We start from the raw sequence: 17,579 nt of genomic DNA, 5'->3' as shown, positions 1-17,579 counted from the left end.
GAAATACTCAAAAACAAGTCTGTTTGTATGCATGCCATCAACTAACATTAATCAATATCTGTGTCTTAATTTGCTTGTTTGTTGTGCTCCATTGTATAATCTATAAAGTACTTTTAGATCCCCATTGCATTTGTAATGCAGATACAGTAGCTTGGGATGATTTGACATTCATAACTGAATGATCCATCCCTCCCTTCACACCCTACTCCATTAGGGTGTCAGCTCACTTGTTGGTGTAAACAAGCCTAGACCTGCCCTATTTAATGCATTTTGCATTGTATGCCTGCCTTTGTGTGTGTGTGTGTGTGTGTGTGTGTGTGTGTGTGTGTGTGTGTGTGTGTGTGTGCCTGTCTGTCTGTCTGTCTGTCTGTGTCTGTGTCTGTGTCTGTGTGCATACATACTGGGAATGTCCTGTCAACTGAGGAAGAAATTATACATTTTGGTGGTGCCCGTTGTCATGGAAACTGGTGGAGGAACGCAAACATCAAACACAAGCCTGATGCTTGTTATGTCACCGCTGTCTCTTCATTGCTTATGTAATCCCTATGACAATAATGGTAATACTGTAGTGTACACTTTGTGTACTTGGTTGTACTCATATTATTGTGAAGACTAGCTGAAATTACTGCAGCATTGCATCTTCTCTATATTCCTCTTTCTTTCTCTCTCTACTCCTCCATGTGTTGTTCTTCCATGCTGTTGTCTGCCTGCAGTGATCTGTATGACTATGGTGTGAAGTTCATTTTAATAATATATGTAGGCTACTGCGTGTGCGTGTGAGTGCACGCTTTATGCTCATTTTCTCTTAGAAATGTTGTTTCCTGTTAAAAGCTGTCATTAAACAGGTCACAGGGTAAAGAAGCAATGCTGGAAAACACTGCTTTTTTAATTTAGAAGAAATATTTGTAATTATCAGCCACTCAATTATATACAGGACACAGCACTGTAATTAAAATCTCTCATATGAGTTGAAGGTGAACAATTGTGACCAGTAGGGCTGGGAATTGCATCTCACGAGACAATATTATCATGATACAAAGTCTGCATAATACATAATGCAATACTCAATGTAGGCTATTACAATATATGACTATGACATAAAGTAATATGATATAATATACTATGAAATACATTTAAAAAGTAATTTTTATTTGATGGTGGAAACAGTTGAATCATGTAGAACGTGTTTTTCTTTTAAAACCACAACCTGTAGGAAAATAATAGCTAACATTTCTTTATAATAATCGAATCAAATATCGATACTCTGAGTCAGACTATCAATACAGAATCACAGAAAATAATATTGCGATACTAAGCTTTATCAATATCTTTCCCCACCACTAGTGGCCAGTGATGTGAGCAGTGTACAAGATTAATAACGATACACTTAATAACTAATTTATTCAAGATGCAAACTCAAGATGAACTAAGCCTTTATCATACAGTATGTTGAATTATACAATTGTAAATATACACACAAATGTGCCTTTGGGTCATCAACTTGCAAACATGTTAATTGCCTAAACATACTGTACAGAATCAGCTGGTTTAAACAGGCATGCCTGTGTCAGTTGACTGTGTCTGTTGACTGTGTCTGTTGACTGTGTCTGTTGACTGTGTCTGTTGACTGTGTCTGTTGACTGTGTCAGTCATTCCATCCGTTACTTGTCAATCACTGTGGAGCTCAGTAAATATGTGCTGCATGGCAATGTGTTGACATCAATGAGTCACACCAAACTGGGAGGCATCTCCACGCACACATGCACACACACACACACACACACACACACACACACACACACACACACACACACCAAACTGGGAGGCATCTCCACGCACACACACACACACACACACACACACACACACACACACACACACACACACACACACACACACACACACACCAAACTGGGAGGCATCTCCACGCACACATGCACACACACGCATGCACACACACAGACACCAAACTGGGAGGCATCTCCACGCACACATGCACACACAGACACACACACACACACACACACACACACACACACCAAACTGGGAGGCATCTCCACGCACACATGCACACACACGCATGCACACACACAGACACATCGCTCGATGAGTCTGATCGATCTTCAAGATTTCATCTTTGACTGGGGTTTCATTTGAGGAGTTTAGAAGATGAGACACATGGATTTATCTCTGTGACGGAGAGAAGAAGACGTGTGGGTCATTTATATACCAACTGCTAGATCCACACGGCTTGTCCCGACCCCCAGTGTCCCAGCATCCTTCACCAGTCTAGATAACCATTGAATTATGGGGCGGATAGGAGCTCCAGGTTTGGTTGCCTAGCAACCTGTATTGGGTAAAGCGGGTGGCCTGCTGATAGGGAGATAACCACAGTCCATGATAACGTCTCTTGGGTGACGGCCAGGTGCTTATCGTACTGCTGTCAGCTATTAGCTCCCAAACAGGAAGTCAAGCTTACAAGAAACTGCAGGGAACACACAACTTCAGCTTTTCAGGACTATAAAATATGATGTTCTACCCTTCTAAAGTAAAGTTGTTTCGCTCTCACATGTTTGGCAAACCTTTTCAGTACTCCAGTCCTAATCACAGATGAACAATGAATGTTTTGCTTTATGAAGATGAAAGCTTTGCTAGTCATCTTATAGTGTTTGATGCTTGTAAGAACTGATTTTGTCTATAACATGTATCTGTATAAATGTTTATGTTCTCTCATAGATGGAGTGTTTGGAAGGTGCCAGGAGCTACTTGGTGCAGACCTGTACACATACGACGTATCCCCCTCTGCTCTCCAGCGCCTTAGGACCGTTCTCCACAAATTGGCTCACAGAGGTAATGTCTGTCTGTGATCATATAACTACAAATGCAATCTAATTGGCTTGTATGCTCACAGGACATTTAGTGCAAATGTAGTGGATGAGTGACTGGGGTGCATGCAGCATAATTGCGTTAAATGGGCTCTCCTGGTCAATCAATGGGGGCACAACAGCTCACCAGCTTGTTTAACAGGGTACATACAGTACAGTGGAAGAGGACACAACACAGGCGCAATAATGCAAGAGCAGCAAAGATGCAGCTGGAATGGACTGCACTTATATACCGCCTTATTCCAAAGTGCTTTACAGTGGCTTCTCATTCAAACACACATTCACACACCAATGACGGCAAGCTACCATGCAAGTCGCTGGCCCGCTCATTGGGAGCAATTTGGGGTTCAGTGTCTTGCCCAAGGATACCCCGACACGTGGTCAGCCGGGGCTCAAACCGCCGAACCACCGACCTTGCAATCATTAGACGCCGGCTCTAATGAGCCACAGCCGCCCCAGATGTAGCTGGATGCACCTATACATACAGTTAGCCCCAGAATGTTCCTGATTAAGAGACCTGATCAGGACAAAACTTCAGGGCCCAGAGTTTTCCTGTTAAGGTCATGTGGCTAGGAGAAATGTCTGTTCTGTGATTCAATTTGAACATTTCCATCCTGTTTGAAATAATAGTGTAACTCGCCCTCTCCATCTCCTTATCTGACCTTATTCCTGTTCATCATTCTGCATGTAAAGGGTTGTAACGATGGTGTAGACAGTAGACTTCTCTCTCTGATGTTCCTTCTGCTGTCTGTCATGGATGGCAGATGAAAGTGACTAGTCATTCAAAGCCTCCAGCCAGGACCAGGCATCTGAAGCTTTTTAATTGACACACTGTTATACCGGAAATGGATTCAAGTTCTGGAGGAAAAGTGTGCTCCATGGAACTCCAGATTAAGAGAAGTGGCCTCACACAAAGGGTTTGACCATCCCTTCCTCATATGTGCACTTAGTCATATGATATTGTTTGAATTAAACGGTTATCTCAGTATTTGTGCTTGAAGAGTAATGCAATATATTTATCTTTCGTGAAACTAGCTGGCCAGTAAAGCCTCACTGCCACCCACAATTACAGACTGCCACCCGCAATTCCAGGCTTCCACAGCCAGGGGGCAGCAACTACCTTCCCCTTAAACCGTGACCACAAACCTTCCTTATAATTGGCTTTACAGGCCACTCTAAGCCTAATCTTTTATAACAGGCATAAAAGAGTGTTGAAAACCATAAAAAATATATAAGCAGGCGTCCATACGAAATTACAAACTCAGTAATGAATATTAAGCGTGGTGCGAGACCACACATTTATTCTAATTACTTCTCAGAAATAAACGGATGAGACTGAGGAGGATGAGAGCTGATGCAGTGCGTGTAATTTCTCCAGCTTCATGTTCTGGTGTTAATACTTCAGACATTTCCTTCGTCTGGCTGACCCTGTGTTTAGACACACACACACACACACACACACACACACACACACACACACACACACACACATTCAGAGACTGGAGACATAACATCATCACCACCTACAGTACACTTGTGCTCAATCTTGCTAACTTATCTTTTCTATCTCACCACATCATAACATCATATCCAAAAACCGAAAGCATAATGTTCAGATTAATCTACAGTTACAGTCCACTGTCACAATGCTTCACTGCGCTCTGTTCTTATCAGCGTAGCAGCGTTCTTTGTTGAAGTGTCATCTTTGAGATGTTGAGCTCCTATGTTGAAGACCAGACAGACAAGGTAATTAAGAGTATTGTACTGTAACCTAAATGGAGGAAAAGCAAAAAGGGGAACATCAATGGCATCGATTTACAATTCTCTTTATCTTGCATCTTAGCCGCTGTAGAAATCATGCAATCTGTGGTCTGCGCACAACACCAATGTCATTAGATCAATAGAAATTGACCCTGCACAAACAGGGTTTGGGTCGTCCCTGTGTTCGCTGCATTGTTCCGCATGTCCCTACAGGGAGGGCTCATTGTCTGGTATTACATTTTCCTCACGATGCCTCTGAGTGCAAGACACTGTCATCCCACTGCAAATTACTTTTATATTAGACTGCACCGAGGCCATTATGTGCGAAGACAACTTTGGTATTCACAGCTTGCAATCACAGTGTGTCCACACTTCATAGCAAAGCCTTTAACAGCAACTGTCGTTTTGTTTCAGCATCATTATAGAGGCTTCTGATATCTGTGTGTGTGTATGTGTGTGTGTGTGTGTGTGTGTGTGTGTGTGTGTGTGTGTGTGTGTGTGTGTGTGTGTGTGTGTGTGTAAGGGGACAGATAAGGGAGTGGGGAAGAGAGTGAGGAAAATATTAAATATACAGTTATTGCAGTATATTCGTTTAATTCACCTGTACTGAATTATTGGGCCTGTAATTACAAGGAAATAAAGTTCTCAAGTAGTTCTCTTTCAGTCAACTCGGTTTGACATCTCACTATGGAATATGAAAATGCATGCATGGTTCATGTACTATATTAGCTAACACTTGAAATCAAAGATCAAGAGTTTGTATTTATTATTGTACAATATTATCACAGTTTTGGAAGGTATGCGCTTTGAGCTGAGATAAACAGCTCAGGACGTCTGCTGGCTTCTTTCAAACTGTCTGTCTGAGGTGAATGAGACGGTGTGGGGGAAGAAGGATTAGGGCACAGTGTACAGTCCAATGCTTCGATCCAATCACCGGTCATCGGACACATCTTTCATTGGTTTACGCATAGCTTAAATGGCAAATAGCATTCTTAGTTTTTGACAGAAAGGAATCCTCTCAGATTACTGATAATATCAGAACATTATCAGATGGTACTCATAGTACTTGGCACACTCCTATGATAAAGGCTACTGCACAGTGCCATTTCATTAAATTTTCACTCGCTTATTCACAAACCCGACCGTGAATTTGCAGCAGAGGACCAAGTTCACTGAGAATGACCCTGTGATAATCAAAAGAAAATCTATTTGATTTATACAGATACAAATATTGGGCTTCCATAATTTTAGAACGAGCAGGTGTGACACCAGGACACTAGTGCCAAAAGCAGGCGAGAGAGTTTTGGCCTCGAGGTGTTTCGCCCTTTCACCCCTCTTACTGGAGGTGTCTGAGGCTACTTTAGCTCCCTGATAATATCCCTTCATGTGAGACGTCTAGTGATGGGTTATAGCACTATGCCTGGATCCTTCAGCACAGCTGCGTGCTTGTCTCCGAAGTGTGCTTGATGGCATTACAGTGTTGGAGATCCCTCTCTCCTACTAAAAGGATAGGCAAAGTTGCTTTGAAGCAGCAACCATATGTGACAGGGTTTGATGAAAAGGTCTGCAGGTCTGGCAACGTCATTTTTCTGTTTTTGAAAAGGGTGAAAGGGTAGACTGTAAGCTTTTTAAATGTCATACATTTAAATCTGAAACAAGTTGAAGAAGTCATGCATATTTGAATGTTGATACCCCCTAAATCAGCGAGCCGAGAAATCCGGCCTCAATGTATTCACAGCCTTTTTTCACTGGTAGGTAATGGGTGGGAACAATAGCTGGTTAACTCCACCCCAACCACTCCGTCAAGACAACCACTCCCCCATTACACTACCTGTCATTATCTACCTGTCATCTGTCAGTGGGGTTGTCAGCTAACCCTCAGGAAACAAACGTGCAGGGCTGTTTGTTTAAATTGCAAAATAATAATAATAATAATAATAATAATAATAATAATAATAATAATAGTTTCAGTCGACATTGCAGCAGCAAGAGAAAACTAAATGGCAATGGAAAAAAGTAGGCAAGATACAATTAAGCAATACAATAATAGAATGGTCAAAAATAGTGTCTGTGTGTATGCATTTATCATTATAGTGTAGGAGTGACGGCAATAACTGGACGATGTAGTCGTTTTGCCGGTAGAAAAACAATCGTGCGCTTTATTCTCACACTCTGCATACGTACTGACAACAACAACATTCATTCATCTCTGTCCCACTTATATCCCGTCATATCACCCGCTAAGCAGCCTGGGTGATTGAGTAAACACAAACATATAACAATGCTTTGTATAAGGCTGGAACGCCGTGAATTATGAATACTTTGCTCGCTAACGAGCGGTCACTACAATAGTCCATAAAGCATCTAGTGGGACTTTGGTGTAGTTCCTTCCCATCCCATCTGGGCATCAAAGCTATAATAAAAAAAATAGACAGTACATGATTGCCCACTGTTACCAACACACCATTGTTAGAAAATACTACTATGTGGATAAAATAGAATTGCTAATACAATGACATTGACAAATACCTGAAGTGCTGGTGACTCTCATCAAGGTCTCATCTCTCAGAACCTCTCACCTCCTCATTCTGTAACACAGATGTCAGGTCAGAGGTGTGGACACTTCTCTAGTGTAGGCTTTCCATAGACTCTGTGTACTGTAAGAAGTAGGCTAGTGAAATCACTTCAACTCACAGTATTATTCTACAGCAAATCTACAAATCAATGAATGAATCACTATTTTTGATTCCACACAACATTACCGTTAATTACAAAAGCATTTACTTTTTCTATAATCTATTATATCTCTAACAAAGCTAGCTAGCTAGCAAGCTAACACTTGTTTGGCTAGCATGGTGAACACACACACACACACACACACACACACACACAAGAACTTGTAAACAGTAAACAAAAACAAACAACAAAAACAAACAAACAATCTTCTACCAAAGCTAGCTAACAAGCTAACACCTGTTTGGCTAGTACACTAGTTAATAAGCTAACAGCCTAGTAAACATGCACTTACACACAGGGAGTAAATAACGCATGTAACTCACTACATAGTTAACAAGCAAACACGTTTGACTACTATGGCATGTAACTCACTCTTGGTTTGTCGGCAACAAACATAGAAACTTGTTTGGTTAGCCTAGTGAACATACACCCAGCTTAGTAGCATGTAACTCACTTACCCAAAAACAGCAGAAGGTGTATTGACAGACCATAGTCCTGTGAATAGTATGTTGATGACGAAACTTTCTCTGTGGATAGTCCTTGATGACAGACAGGCCCACATGGCTATTTATGACTATGTGGGTCGGGAGTAGCGAAAGTGACACGCCCACTCAGAAATAAATCAAAGTAATACCCCCCCCCCCCCCCCCCAAGTTTGCTAACTAACTGCAGGTAGTGAATGTAAAACTGTTGGTTATGATATCGAGTGGGTTCTTTATCACTTCAATGTTCGTCCTATGCCAAAAAACGGAAAACAATGTTTTTAACAACAAGACTTGTTTGGCTCGATTGCGAGGTTTCACAATTCCCGACATGAGGACCTTTTCATCAAACTGTGTCACATATGTTGTCTCTCAGAGACACACATATACCCGTCACATATACAGTGGACTAGTCAAGAGTAGCCCCCTAGCATGGTAATGGAAACTCCATGGGAAATGAGGGAGACATCTCATCAGACTGCCCATCTTTTATGGGCTTGTGAAGAGGTGGTTTGCAGAATGAAATAGACGCACAATGCAGCAGCTTTTATAGACTGGGCTGGGTGGGGTCAGCCATGCAAAGTGGCCCTGGCCTGTGCCTGTGAACAAGGTTTCAGTGAATAGGGAACACTGGAGTGCATATCCCATATTGAAATGTATCCCTTATCTCATGTCAGAGAACTGGGGATACCATACTGTAACCTGATACCATACTGTACCATACTGTAACACAACGTTTCTGGCTTCCTTTTCTCAGTCTTCAGTGGCTGTTTCTGCAGTCCCTTGACTAGCTTGATACCTGTGGCAGGCTGTGCATTTTACACCTAAACTATTTCAGTGAGGTACAGTAAGTGGCATGCTGCAACAGTGCTCTGAGTTTTTAGGATTTCCCTGAATGTTTTTGACTAGAAATAATTTCTCTGTCTGTGCAGATGTTCCAAAATTGCTTTACATCGGTTCAATATTCTGTTTAAGCATAGGGCCATTTAAACACAGACTGACACACAATTTCCATAATAGACCCCTCAGTAGACCATCAACGCTGTGCTTAACACATTTTTCAGATGGTGTTACATTTATATTATGATGAGAGTTGTGTCATTTAGATGTTTTGAGACAACCAAAAGATTGTGGTTCTCAACCATGCAAGTAGCATAAAAGTGAACAAATATTCAGACATAAAATCAAATATCGGCAATGAATAAATGTCAATAAACTCACAACTTTATGGTTATACAGTACAGTAAAGATGATCGAAGTGAATAGATTTTTTATTTCCTGACACTATTCTTTCATTATTATTTAATGAAAGAATGGGATTTACACATATCATCTCAATTAACTACACTGACATCTGTTGCTAAATTATTCATCTTCAGGCACTCCAAAATCAGTCGGTGGACGAAACTTAGGGTAAGAGAAAATCTGCATTTCAAAACAAAGGGAGATGAAACAACAGGACGAGGAGACAGGATCTGATCTAATGGGCTTTGAATATTTAGGAAGCCACAGCCTCTCTATCTGACACCTATAAAAAACATAAGGCCAACGGAAATATCTTGACTGTTTAAAAGTCGTCGGCTAGTGGCGAGCCTCTAATTAACAGAGGCATTTTGCCTCAGACGCCATCCTGGTTTTAACAAGCTAAACCTCTAAACCACGCTGCGAGTTGAAGCCTGCCCTTTCTCTGGACATGGAGGTGTATTTGCATTATACGGAGCTCTTCAGCAGCAGTATAATCAGCTGAGTGTTTTACTGAGAGGTAGCCAACCATGTAGACCCTACAGTAAATGTTGAGACCTCCTCCCTCACTCCTTTTGAAAATTATTTATCCGGATTCTCTCATTTTTGTTTCTGAGTGCCACAGCTGTTTATCCCCTCCCATTCTTAAAGTGTAATCGTCTCCCCTCTCTACGTCTATGGTAATGAGTGTCCCCCCCGGGAGACATGGGGATAGAGGTGATAGAGGTGTCACAGTCAATCAAACCTGTGTCAGCCGCCGTCTGTTCCCAAACAATCCAATGTTACATCGCCACTGAACCCATTAACCAGGAGTTATTAAGCACAGATATTTTATGGATCCTTTATGGTTGAAACTGGACCTGCTCTACCCATCTGTCCAGATAGGCCTATTAGAACCACTGCGCTAATGTATAGCAAACATACAGTGGATGGGTGGATGTGTTATCATGCTGACTGGTTAACGTTCCACAACTCTGACCCCATACGCTCTGAGCTCTATTCAGGGGTATGATGGGATGCATCAATGGCTGATGTGCATTGCTTGGAATCCTCATCTACTTACCCATTAATATAGATGAGTATGCCAGAATCTATGGGTGAGAGACCATAGACACCTTTTCTATTCTTCTTTCTCAAAAAGCTGATCTATAAAGGTAAGATCTGAAATTCGAGTAAATCTAGACCTAGATCATTTTACCTTCCAATAATAAGATTCCTCATTAAAATACTTTCCCAATGCAATTAGAACGTGTAAAATGTAAAACAGTGTCTCATCACCACATACATTATTGGCCCCTGCAGATACTGTAATATCTGTGGTATTTCTGTGTGCTTTTCCACAGTGGAATGTCGTCCCTTTTGGCTCTTTGGGAATGGGGCCATGTTTTGGGTGTCTTTTTGCCCGGGTAGCTCCATCTGGCCCTGGCACGGTTATGCTATGCCCCTGCCCAGGAGTCTTGCAGTCAAAGTATGTGTTGGCAATTAGCAGAGATGTTGGCGTGACATTCTCAAAGGGCTTGTTGACTGGCTGGGACAGTGCCATGCATTGCTTTTTCCAGAGGTTGACTGTAATCAGAATTCAACAGAGGCCACCAACTCCATATACAGTACTGCACCGCCTGCATCTCTCACCCTCTCTCAGGATATTATAGTATTATATCAATAGAAATGAGTTATAGCTATGGTATGTGATTATTCAGTTCATCTGTGCAAATAGACATTACATAGTTTCCTGACCATATGTCTGTGTGCTCATATTTCCTTCAACATAAGGAATAAATGTATTGGTATTGTTATGTTGGTGTTGTTATGTTGGTGTTCTCATACACACAAAGAAATGGTTAACATAGTTGATCATTGCTTTACAAAACCTCCATTATTTTACTGTAGGTTGGACTTGGCAGGATGGCACTACCCAGCAGGTCATCTCCAGAGAACTGTCCAAACTACTCAAGGTTCCCCTCCGCCGGCCAGCCACACCCCCTTTGTCTCTGACACGCTACAGCACCAGTGGAGACAGGAAGCTGAAGCCTGGGGAGGCGGAGCTTAGCAGCAGTTTTCAGAAGTACCTGAAAAATCTGCGTTTCCTTCCCGAGTCTTTTGGATCTGCTCGCCAGGGGCAACAAGAAAGGCCTCTCGCTCAGGTAAGGACTCACAGAAAAGTACCCGTAATCTCAAATCAAGCCCTAGCCCCTACACACTTATGAGGATCTTAGAAGATTGAGTATGGACTGTGTAGTCAACTAGTAATTACAATTATTAAACCTAACCAATCCTCTTATAGTAGTTTCTACAAGTGCATAGGGTGTATTTTCTCCTGGTAAGGTTCCATACCAGCATTTGTCATCCGCGGTCCATTGACAGAGGCCCTTTGGGTAATGTAGAGGCCCCGTATCCTCTCTGATTGCTTCGTCCAAATGGACAAGATGCAGGACCCATCTATGCAGGGGGTGGCTGTGTTGTCTCTGCACTCCTTTTGTTTCCCTTTCTCCTCTCCTCCTTCACGCTGAGCATGGATGATCCCCATTAGAAAGGATCTCCTATAACTCCTTATATTAAACCATATATCTCATCACCATACTTAAGGCAGAACCCCAGGGTTGCATGAATGTGCCTGGCATCTCTCATACCAGGCCAGCTTCCTCTCCGCCCAGAGTTGAGGAGTTCAGGACCCTCCTTAATGACGGCCCTTTGTTGGATGGTGGGATATAGGATGACAAACATAGTTAGCGTGAATGGTGGAGCCACCATCCCGCTGTGATAATGCCATTTGGGTCTCCCAGTACTCTGGAGCTGGGGAGAATCTTATTATCTCTTTCAGTGCTATGGCAGAAAGCACAGCACAAAGGAAGATAGCATTAGCACTGATTATGAAGCCTGGAGGTCTAGGTTCTTTGTCAATGCACTATCCATGAAATGTGTTGATATGATGTAAAATCTACAGTATATGTAGATATGTATGTTATTTATTATACACAAAATGTAATGTGGTATTTCTAACTTTAGAGCGTTTGCGTTACATCATTTGGCTTGGATAATCAGCCAGCACCTAGGCCTATATGCTGACAGTGGAGATAAGCATTTAAGTTGGTTATGATGGTGAAAACGCATGAAATAACTGTTGAGTGACACTATCTCTTTTATTATTTCCATATGCAATCGTCAAGGGTAGTTGTTTTTGATCTAAATCCATTCATATCCTGTCCTGTCTACCCAAGCCCAGGCCGGCTCTCTTTTTTTTGGGCCAAACCTGTCACAACAACGATGACCTCGCTTTACCCTCCTCCCATGGCTAGATTGGAGAGCAAGGACCTTGGGGCAGGCTATGAATAATGGTGACAATGGTGATTTAAAATAGAAATCTAATGGATAAGATCTAAGACGAAAATAAACATTGTTCCGTTACAGGAAGAAGGCTCCCAGACTGACCGCCATGTGGACTACATCCAGCCAAAGTCCCAGGGGGGGGGAGAGTCTGCATTCTACAGTTTTCAGCCTGCAGAGTCTTCCCAGGGGGGAAAAGTCTTTACCCAGGGGGCAGTTGGGAGGCTACCCTCAGTGGCTGCAGCCTACTCCAGTAAAGATCCAAACAGGGCCAGGGTCCTCTCTGCCCAGCTGGAGCACTACCTCTCTGGGGCACCATCGACTCAGAGTCTCTCTGGGGCACCATCGACTCAGAGTCACTACCTCTCTGGGGCACCATCGACTCAGAGTCACTACCTCTCTGGGGCACCATCGACTCAGAGTCGCCCAGGGGTAGTGGAGGGATGGCCCGGGGAGAAGGTCCAATACATCAACTATGTAAGCCACCCTACTCCCAGTGATCAGACAGAGCCCCAGACACATGTGGGTGGGTCCAAACCTCCCAGGCCCAACATAGAGAGACTAGTCTTCAAGACTGGATCCAACACTATGGTGCACAAGAAGCCCCTCAGTTTGGTGGATGGTAAGTTCCATATTTTCGAACATTTTCCGCACTTATTTACAGAATGGTTACAGCATCTCAAGTCTGTTGTGTTTGCTTCTCTCTTTGTAAGACTTATAGTAACATTATTGGCCATCAGGGGCGTGCCACGACGTTCTGGGCCCTATACATGAACAACCTCTGTGGGCCCCCTTCCTCTTTTGATCCATGACTCTCATGCATATTTTGATATAGAACATCTATTCTTAAATAGGAGAGCAATTTCCAATAGGCTATGAGACCAGTGGTGTCATTTCAGCAAAAGCCAAGATATGGCAAGGTACCGAGTGGGGGGGTTGGACTTCTTTTTCAAATCAGTTGTGCAATAGTCAATTTTAGTGAGTTGTTTCTATACAATTGACTTACATGACATTAATGTAATGAATAAAGGTGATCTACAGTAGTAATCTCATGGTACACATCTCAGGTAGTAATCTACATCTTTCCTAGCAAGTGGACCTGATTCAATCTCATTAAAAACAAAAACATTACAGATTTAGCTATTCTCAACTCTTAATTAACTGCACTGTTAAAAACACTAGTATTGTAAGTCCTCACCTGTGTCCCTGTACTTGTCTCTGCTGCCCTTATACCAAAACAGTCCTTGTTATGTCCATTTCCCTTTTTTTCCCTAGCATATTTGTGTTACCAGCTCACCTATTAAAAGTCAGACGATTGACAATATCAATATCGGTTCTGAACCACATAGTGAACTGCACCAACTCAGTCACCGTGGACAAACGGGTCCGGGTCTACCCCAACACGAAGCCATGGATGACTGGGAAGGTCCAAAAACTGATCAACGAGAGGGACAACGCCTTCTTCGCAGGGAAGAGCACACCGCTGTACAGCTCCACCAGGGCCAACCTAAAGCGCGGAATCAAAGCGGCCAAGGCAGAGCACAGAGAGAAGATTGAGGAATGCCTCCTGAGCAACGACTCCAGGCGGATGTGGCAGGGGGTTCAGCAGATGACAAACTTCAGAGCCAACAGGCTCACAGCCGCAGAGGACGACCCCCTGCTGGCGGGAAAGCTGAACACCTTCTACGCCTGGTTCGACGAGGGGCGAACGGAGGTAACCGCAACACAAACACCACTCTCTCCAGCTCTCAGCAGCCTCACCCTCACAGAGCATGAAGTGAGACGCGTACTGAAGGCGGTGGACCCCAGGAAAGCCTCGGGGCCGGATGGCGTCCTGGGACGGGTGCTGAGAGACTGCGCCGACCAGCTGGCCGGGGTTTTCACCAACATCTTTAACCAGTCCCTGTCCCAGGCCACCGTCCCACCCTGCCTGAAAACCTCAACTATCATCCCAGTCCCGAAGAAAAGCACGGTGAGCTGCCTAAACGACTACCGCCCGGTGGCACTCACACCAATCATCATGAAGTGCTTCGAGAAACTAGTCCGGGCCCACATACTCACACGCCTCCCGCCCAACCTGGATCCATACCAGTTCGCCTACAGAGCCCACAGGTCCACAGAGGACGCCATCGCGACGACTCTCCACGCCACTCTATCCCACCTGGAGAGGGGAAACAGCTACGCGAGACTGCTCTTCGTGGACTTCAGCTCCGCCTTCAACACTATCCTTCCAGTCAGGCTAGTGACCAAACTACTAGACCTGGGTCTATCACACTCTATATGTGCGTGGATCAAGGGCTTCCTGACCGACCGCCCCCAGAGGGTGCGGGTGGGCCCCCACACCTCCACAGCCCTCAGCCTCAGCACTGGGTCCCCCCAGGGCTGCGTGCTAAGCCCCATCCTCTACAACCTCTACACCTACGACTTCACCCCCGTCCACCCCAGCAACTACATCGTAAAGTTTGCAGACGACACCACCGTGGTGGGATGTATCTCGGGGGGGGACGAGGCGGCGTACATGGATGAGGTAGAGCAACTGAGCAAGCTGTGCAAGGTTAACAACCTGCTGCTGAACAAGTCAAAGACCCAGGAAATCATCGTAGACTTCAGGAGGAAAAAGTCCGAGATCCAGCCCCTGCTCATCGACGGAGAGAGCGTGGAGAGAGTCTCAACCCTCCGATTCCTGGGACATCACATGCGGGATGACCTGACCTGGAAGGACAACACAAAAGGCACCATCAAGAGGGCACAACAGCGGCTATACACCCTGAGATGCCTCAGGAAGGAACACAGCAAGCAGGAGATACTGGTGACCTTTTACCGCAGCGCAGTGGAGAGCATCCTCACCTACGGCATCTGTAACTGGTTCTCCAGCTGCACAACAGCGGAGAGAAATGCGCTACAGAGAGTCGTGAGAACAGCACAGAAGATCACCGGCGCCCCCCTCCCCTCTCTGGAAGAGCTGTACAACACACGCTGTCTCAGGAAGGCCTCCAAGATCTCCAGGGACCCGACCCACCCTGGGCACGTACACTTTACCAGGCTGCCCTCGAAAAGGCGATTCAGGACCCTGGCCGCTAAGACAAACAGACTGAAGAACAGCTTCTACCACAGGGCCGTCCAGGCCCTGAACACAGCAAAGACCTAAGTTCTGGGCCCTGGACAGTCTGGACGGATTGTATGGCAGCTGCTGGACTGAAAAAATCAGGTGTAGTGCTGAGGCACAAACATGTACATTTCAAGCCTGCAAACTGTGACACTTTAAATAACGTGAAACAATACTATTGTGCAATATGACAACCCTAGTCGTCTATCTGTACAGTATAGTACAGTGGATTGTGTACATAGCCTTTATTTATGTAAACCAGCTCCTTCCCTTCTTGTGATTTTTTTTAAAGTTTTTTTTTTCCCTTTCCTAACACCAGGGGAGCCACCCCTCCTAAATTTCGTTGTTTGGTACCTGTACTGTAGCAATGACAATAAAGTCCATTCATTCATTCATTCATTCATTCATTCATTCATCAAAAACATGCTTACACACACATATAACTTACTCACACACAAGTTATTGTTACTAGCCCCAATTTGGTACAATTATTACAGAAATTATTGAGAATAGAGACATGGTTGACATACTTAAACTAGCTGTTGTAGTCTTTAACATTCTCTAACTAGCTTCACAACTAGCTTCACAATCGCGGTTGACGTTAGGTCAGTTTTTTCACTAAAATAACATAATTTTAGAACATGTTTCTATTAACATAACATGACATGGACTTGTTCCTTAATTTGAACCAACATTATTATGGCGTTTATACAGTTTGTTTAACCCACCTGAATTAACAAGGATCATGGACAAGGTTTTAACATTAACGTTACTCCATGGCTTGTTTATTGAGGAACTATTAAGGCTCCTAGCTAGAGCAGAAACCTTGATGTCCTGCTGCACTAGCGCCTGGCTGGTGGAGTGAGATGGAGCCGGGAGGATTTGGAGTTACCGTTGTGTGGATAAAATCACAAAAATTACAAAACGTGTTTCAGATTAAATTTTCTGGGGAAAAAGCCAGGTTTTTTAAGCCAGCTATGGCGAGTGCCATAAATTGCCATACCAAGACACAAGACACAGAGAGCGAGCCACAGACTTTTAATGAATAGATTGAAGAGCCGCACACAGACAGGTAAAGTCAAAGAGCCGCATGCGGACTAAACAATTTTGCGCCAAGAGGGGTCTCACAGATCTTCCAATATTTTGGGAAATCTGTGGCACAAAGTTAATTCTCTCAATTGATGTCAAGGGCCCTCTCCCTGCTGGGGCCCTGGGTAGTCAGGTCCACTTTTCCCCCAACTAGTGCGCCCCTGTTGGCCATGTATGTGGTACAATGTACATGTTCTGTAACATGTGTGCTGAGTACCATGTTCTGTACATTTACACTTGGTGTTCAACCACCTCAGCTCCAGTACACATCCTAAGATGGCGTTGGGAGTTATGGTGGTGTTATCAAAGTTCCCTCTCCGCCCCCACCGTCTATGTCCTATGCTGCCCCTCTCCTAGAGAGGTTTATCCAGAATGTGGTGAATCAGCTGGGGAGGCACAGCATCAACATGAAGCCTCTGGTAGGACGAGACCTGGACCAGCTGGCTGACGTCATCGCTGAGACCCTGCAGGTGGTGGATGGAGAGGAGCCCAGGGGGGGCAGAGAGGAGCCCAGGGGGGGCAGAGAGGTGGAGAGGGAGCCCCTGCCCACCATGGGCCAGGGCCAGGATTATGAGGACATGTTGGGACAAGACACAAGGCCTCAAGGTACAGGACAGGGCTGAAAATAAAGCTGAACTTGTTACTTGGTTGTTTTGTTATTAACCACATGGCCTCCAATCAATAATTGTCCACTGTTTTCTGGAATACAAAGGGGAAGTGCTGCTGTTTTCACACATTCTGTTTGTTCACAGGGCAACCAATAGGAGGTGCAGACACAGACCCAGATGACACGGTGATTTACAATTATTCTGTCCAATTTATAAATTGGATTAAAAATGGTGAATACAAGGTCCAGTGTTCAGTGTCAATGCTAGTGTACGAAGTGTTGATTCAGTGTTTAAAGAGGGGTGATTTCAATGTTTTTCAGGCTAACATTTACTGAAACATTGATTG

General features: G+C 44.1%; 1 protein-coding gene across 1 annotated transcript in view; it reads left to right on the top strand.

Annotated features, from left to right (window-relative positions):
- ptprn2 (protein tyrosine phosphatase receptor type N2) overlaps positions 1-17,579 on the top strand; it is a gene marked incomplete at both ends in the record, with an annotated part of 271,437 nt that overhangs the window by 90,339 nt on the left and 163,519 nt on the right. Inside the window, 4 exons of the mRNA XM_080548915.1 lie at positions 2,737-2,850; positions 10,997-11,250; positions 12,515-13,052; positions 16,983-17,095. Coding sequence (XP_080405041.1) covers positions 2,737-2,850; positions 10,997-11,250; positions 12,515-13,052; positions 16,983-17,095 — 1,019 coding nt within the window. The remainder of the gene's footprint in view (positions 1-2,736; positions 2,851-10,996; positions 11,251-12,514; positions 13,053-16,982; positions 17,096-17,579) is intronic.

Source organism: Nansenia antarctica (assembly GCF_963989245.1).
Source record: "Nansenia antarctica genome assembly, chromosome: 19".
NCBI lineage: Eukaryota > Metazoa > Chordata > Actinopteri > Argentiniformes > Microstomatidae > Nansenia > Nansenia antarctica.
This window is presented reverse-complemented; position numbering and strand designations above follow the sequence as displayed.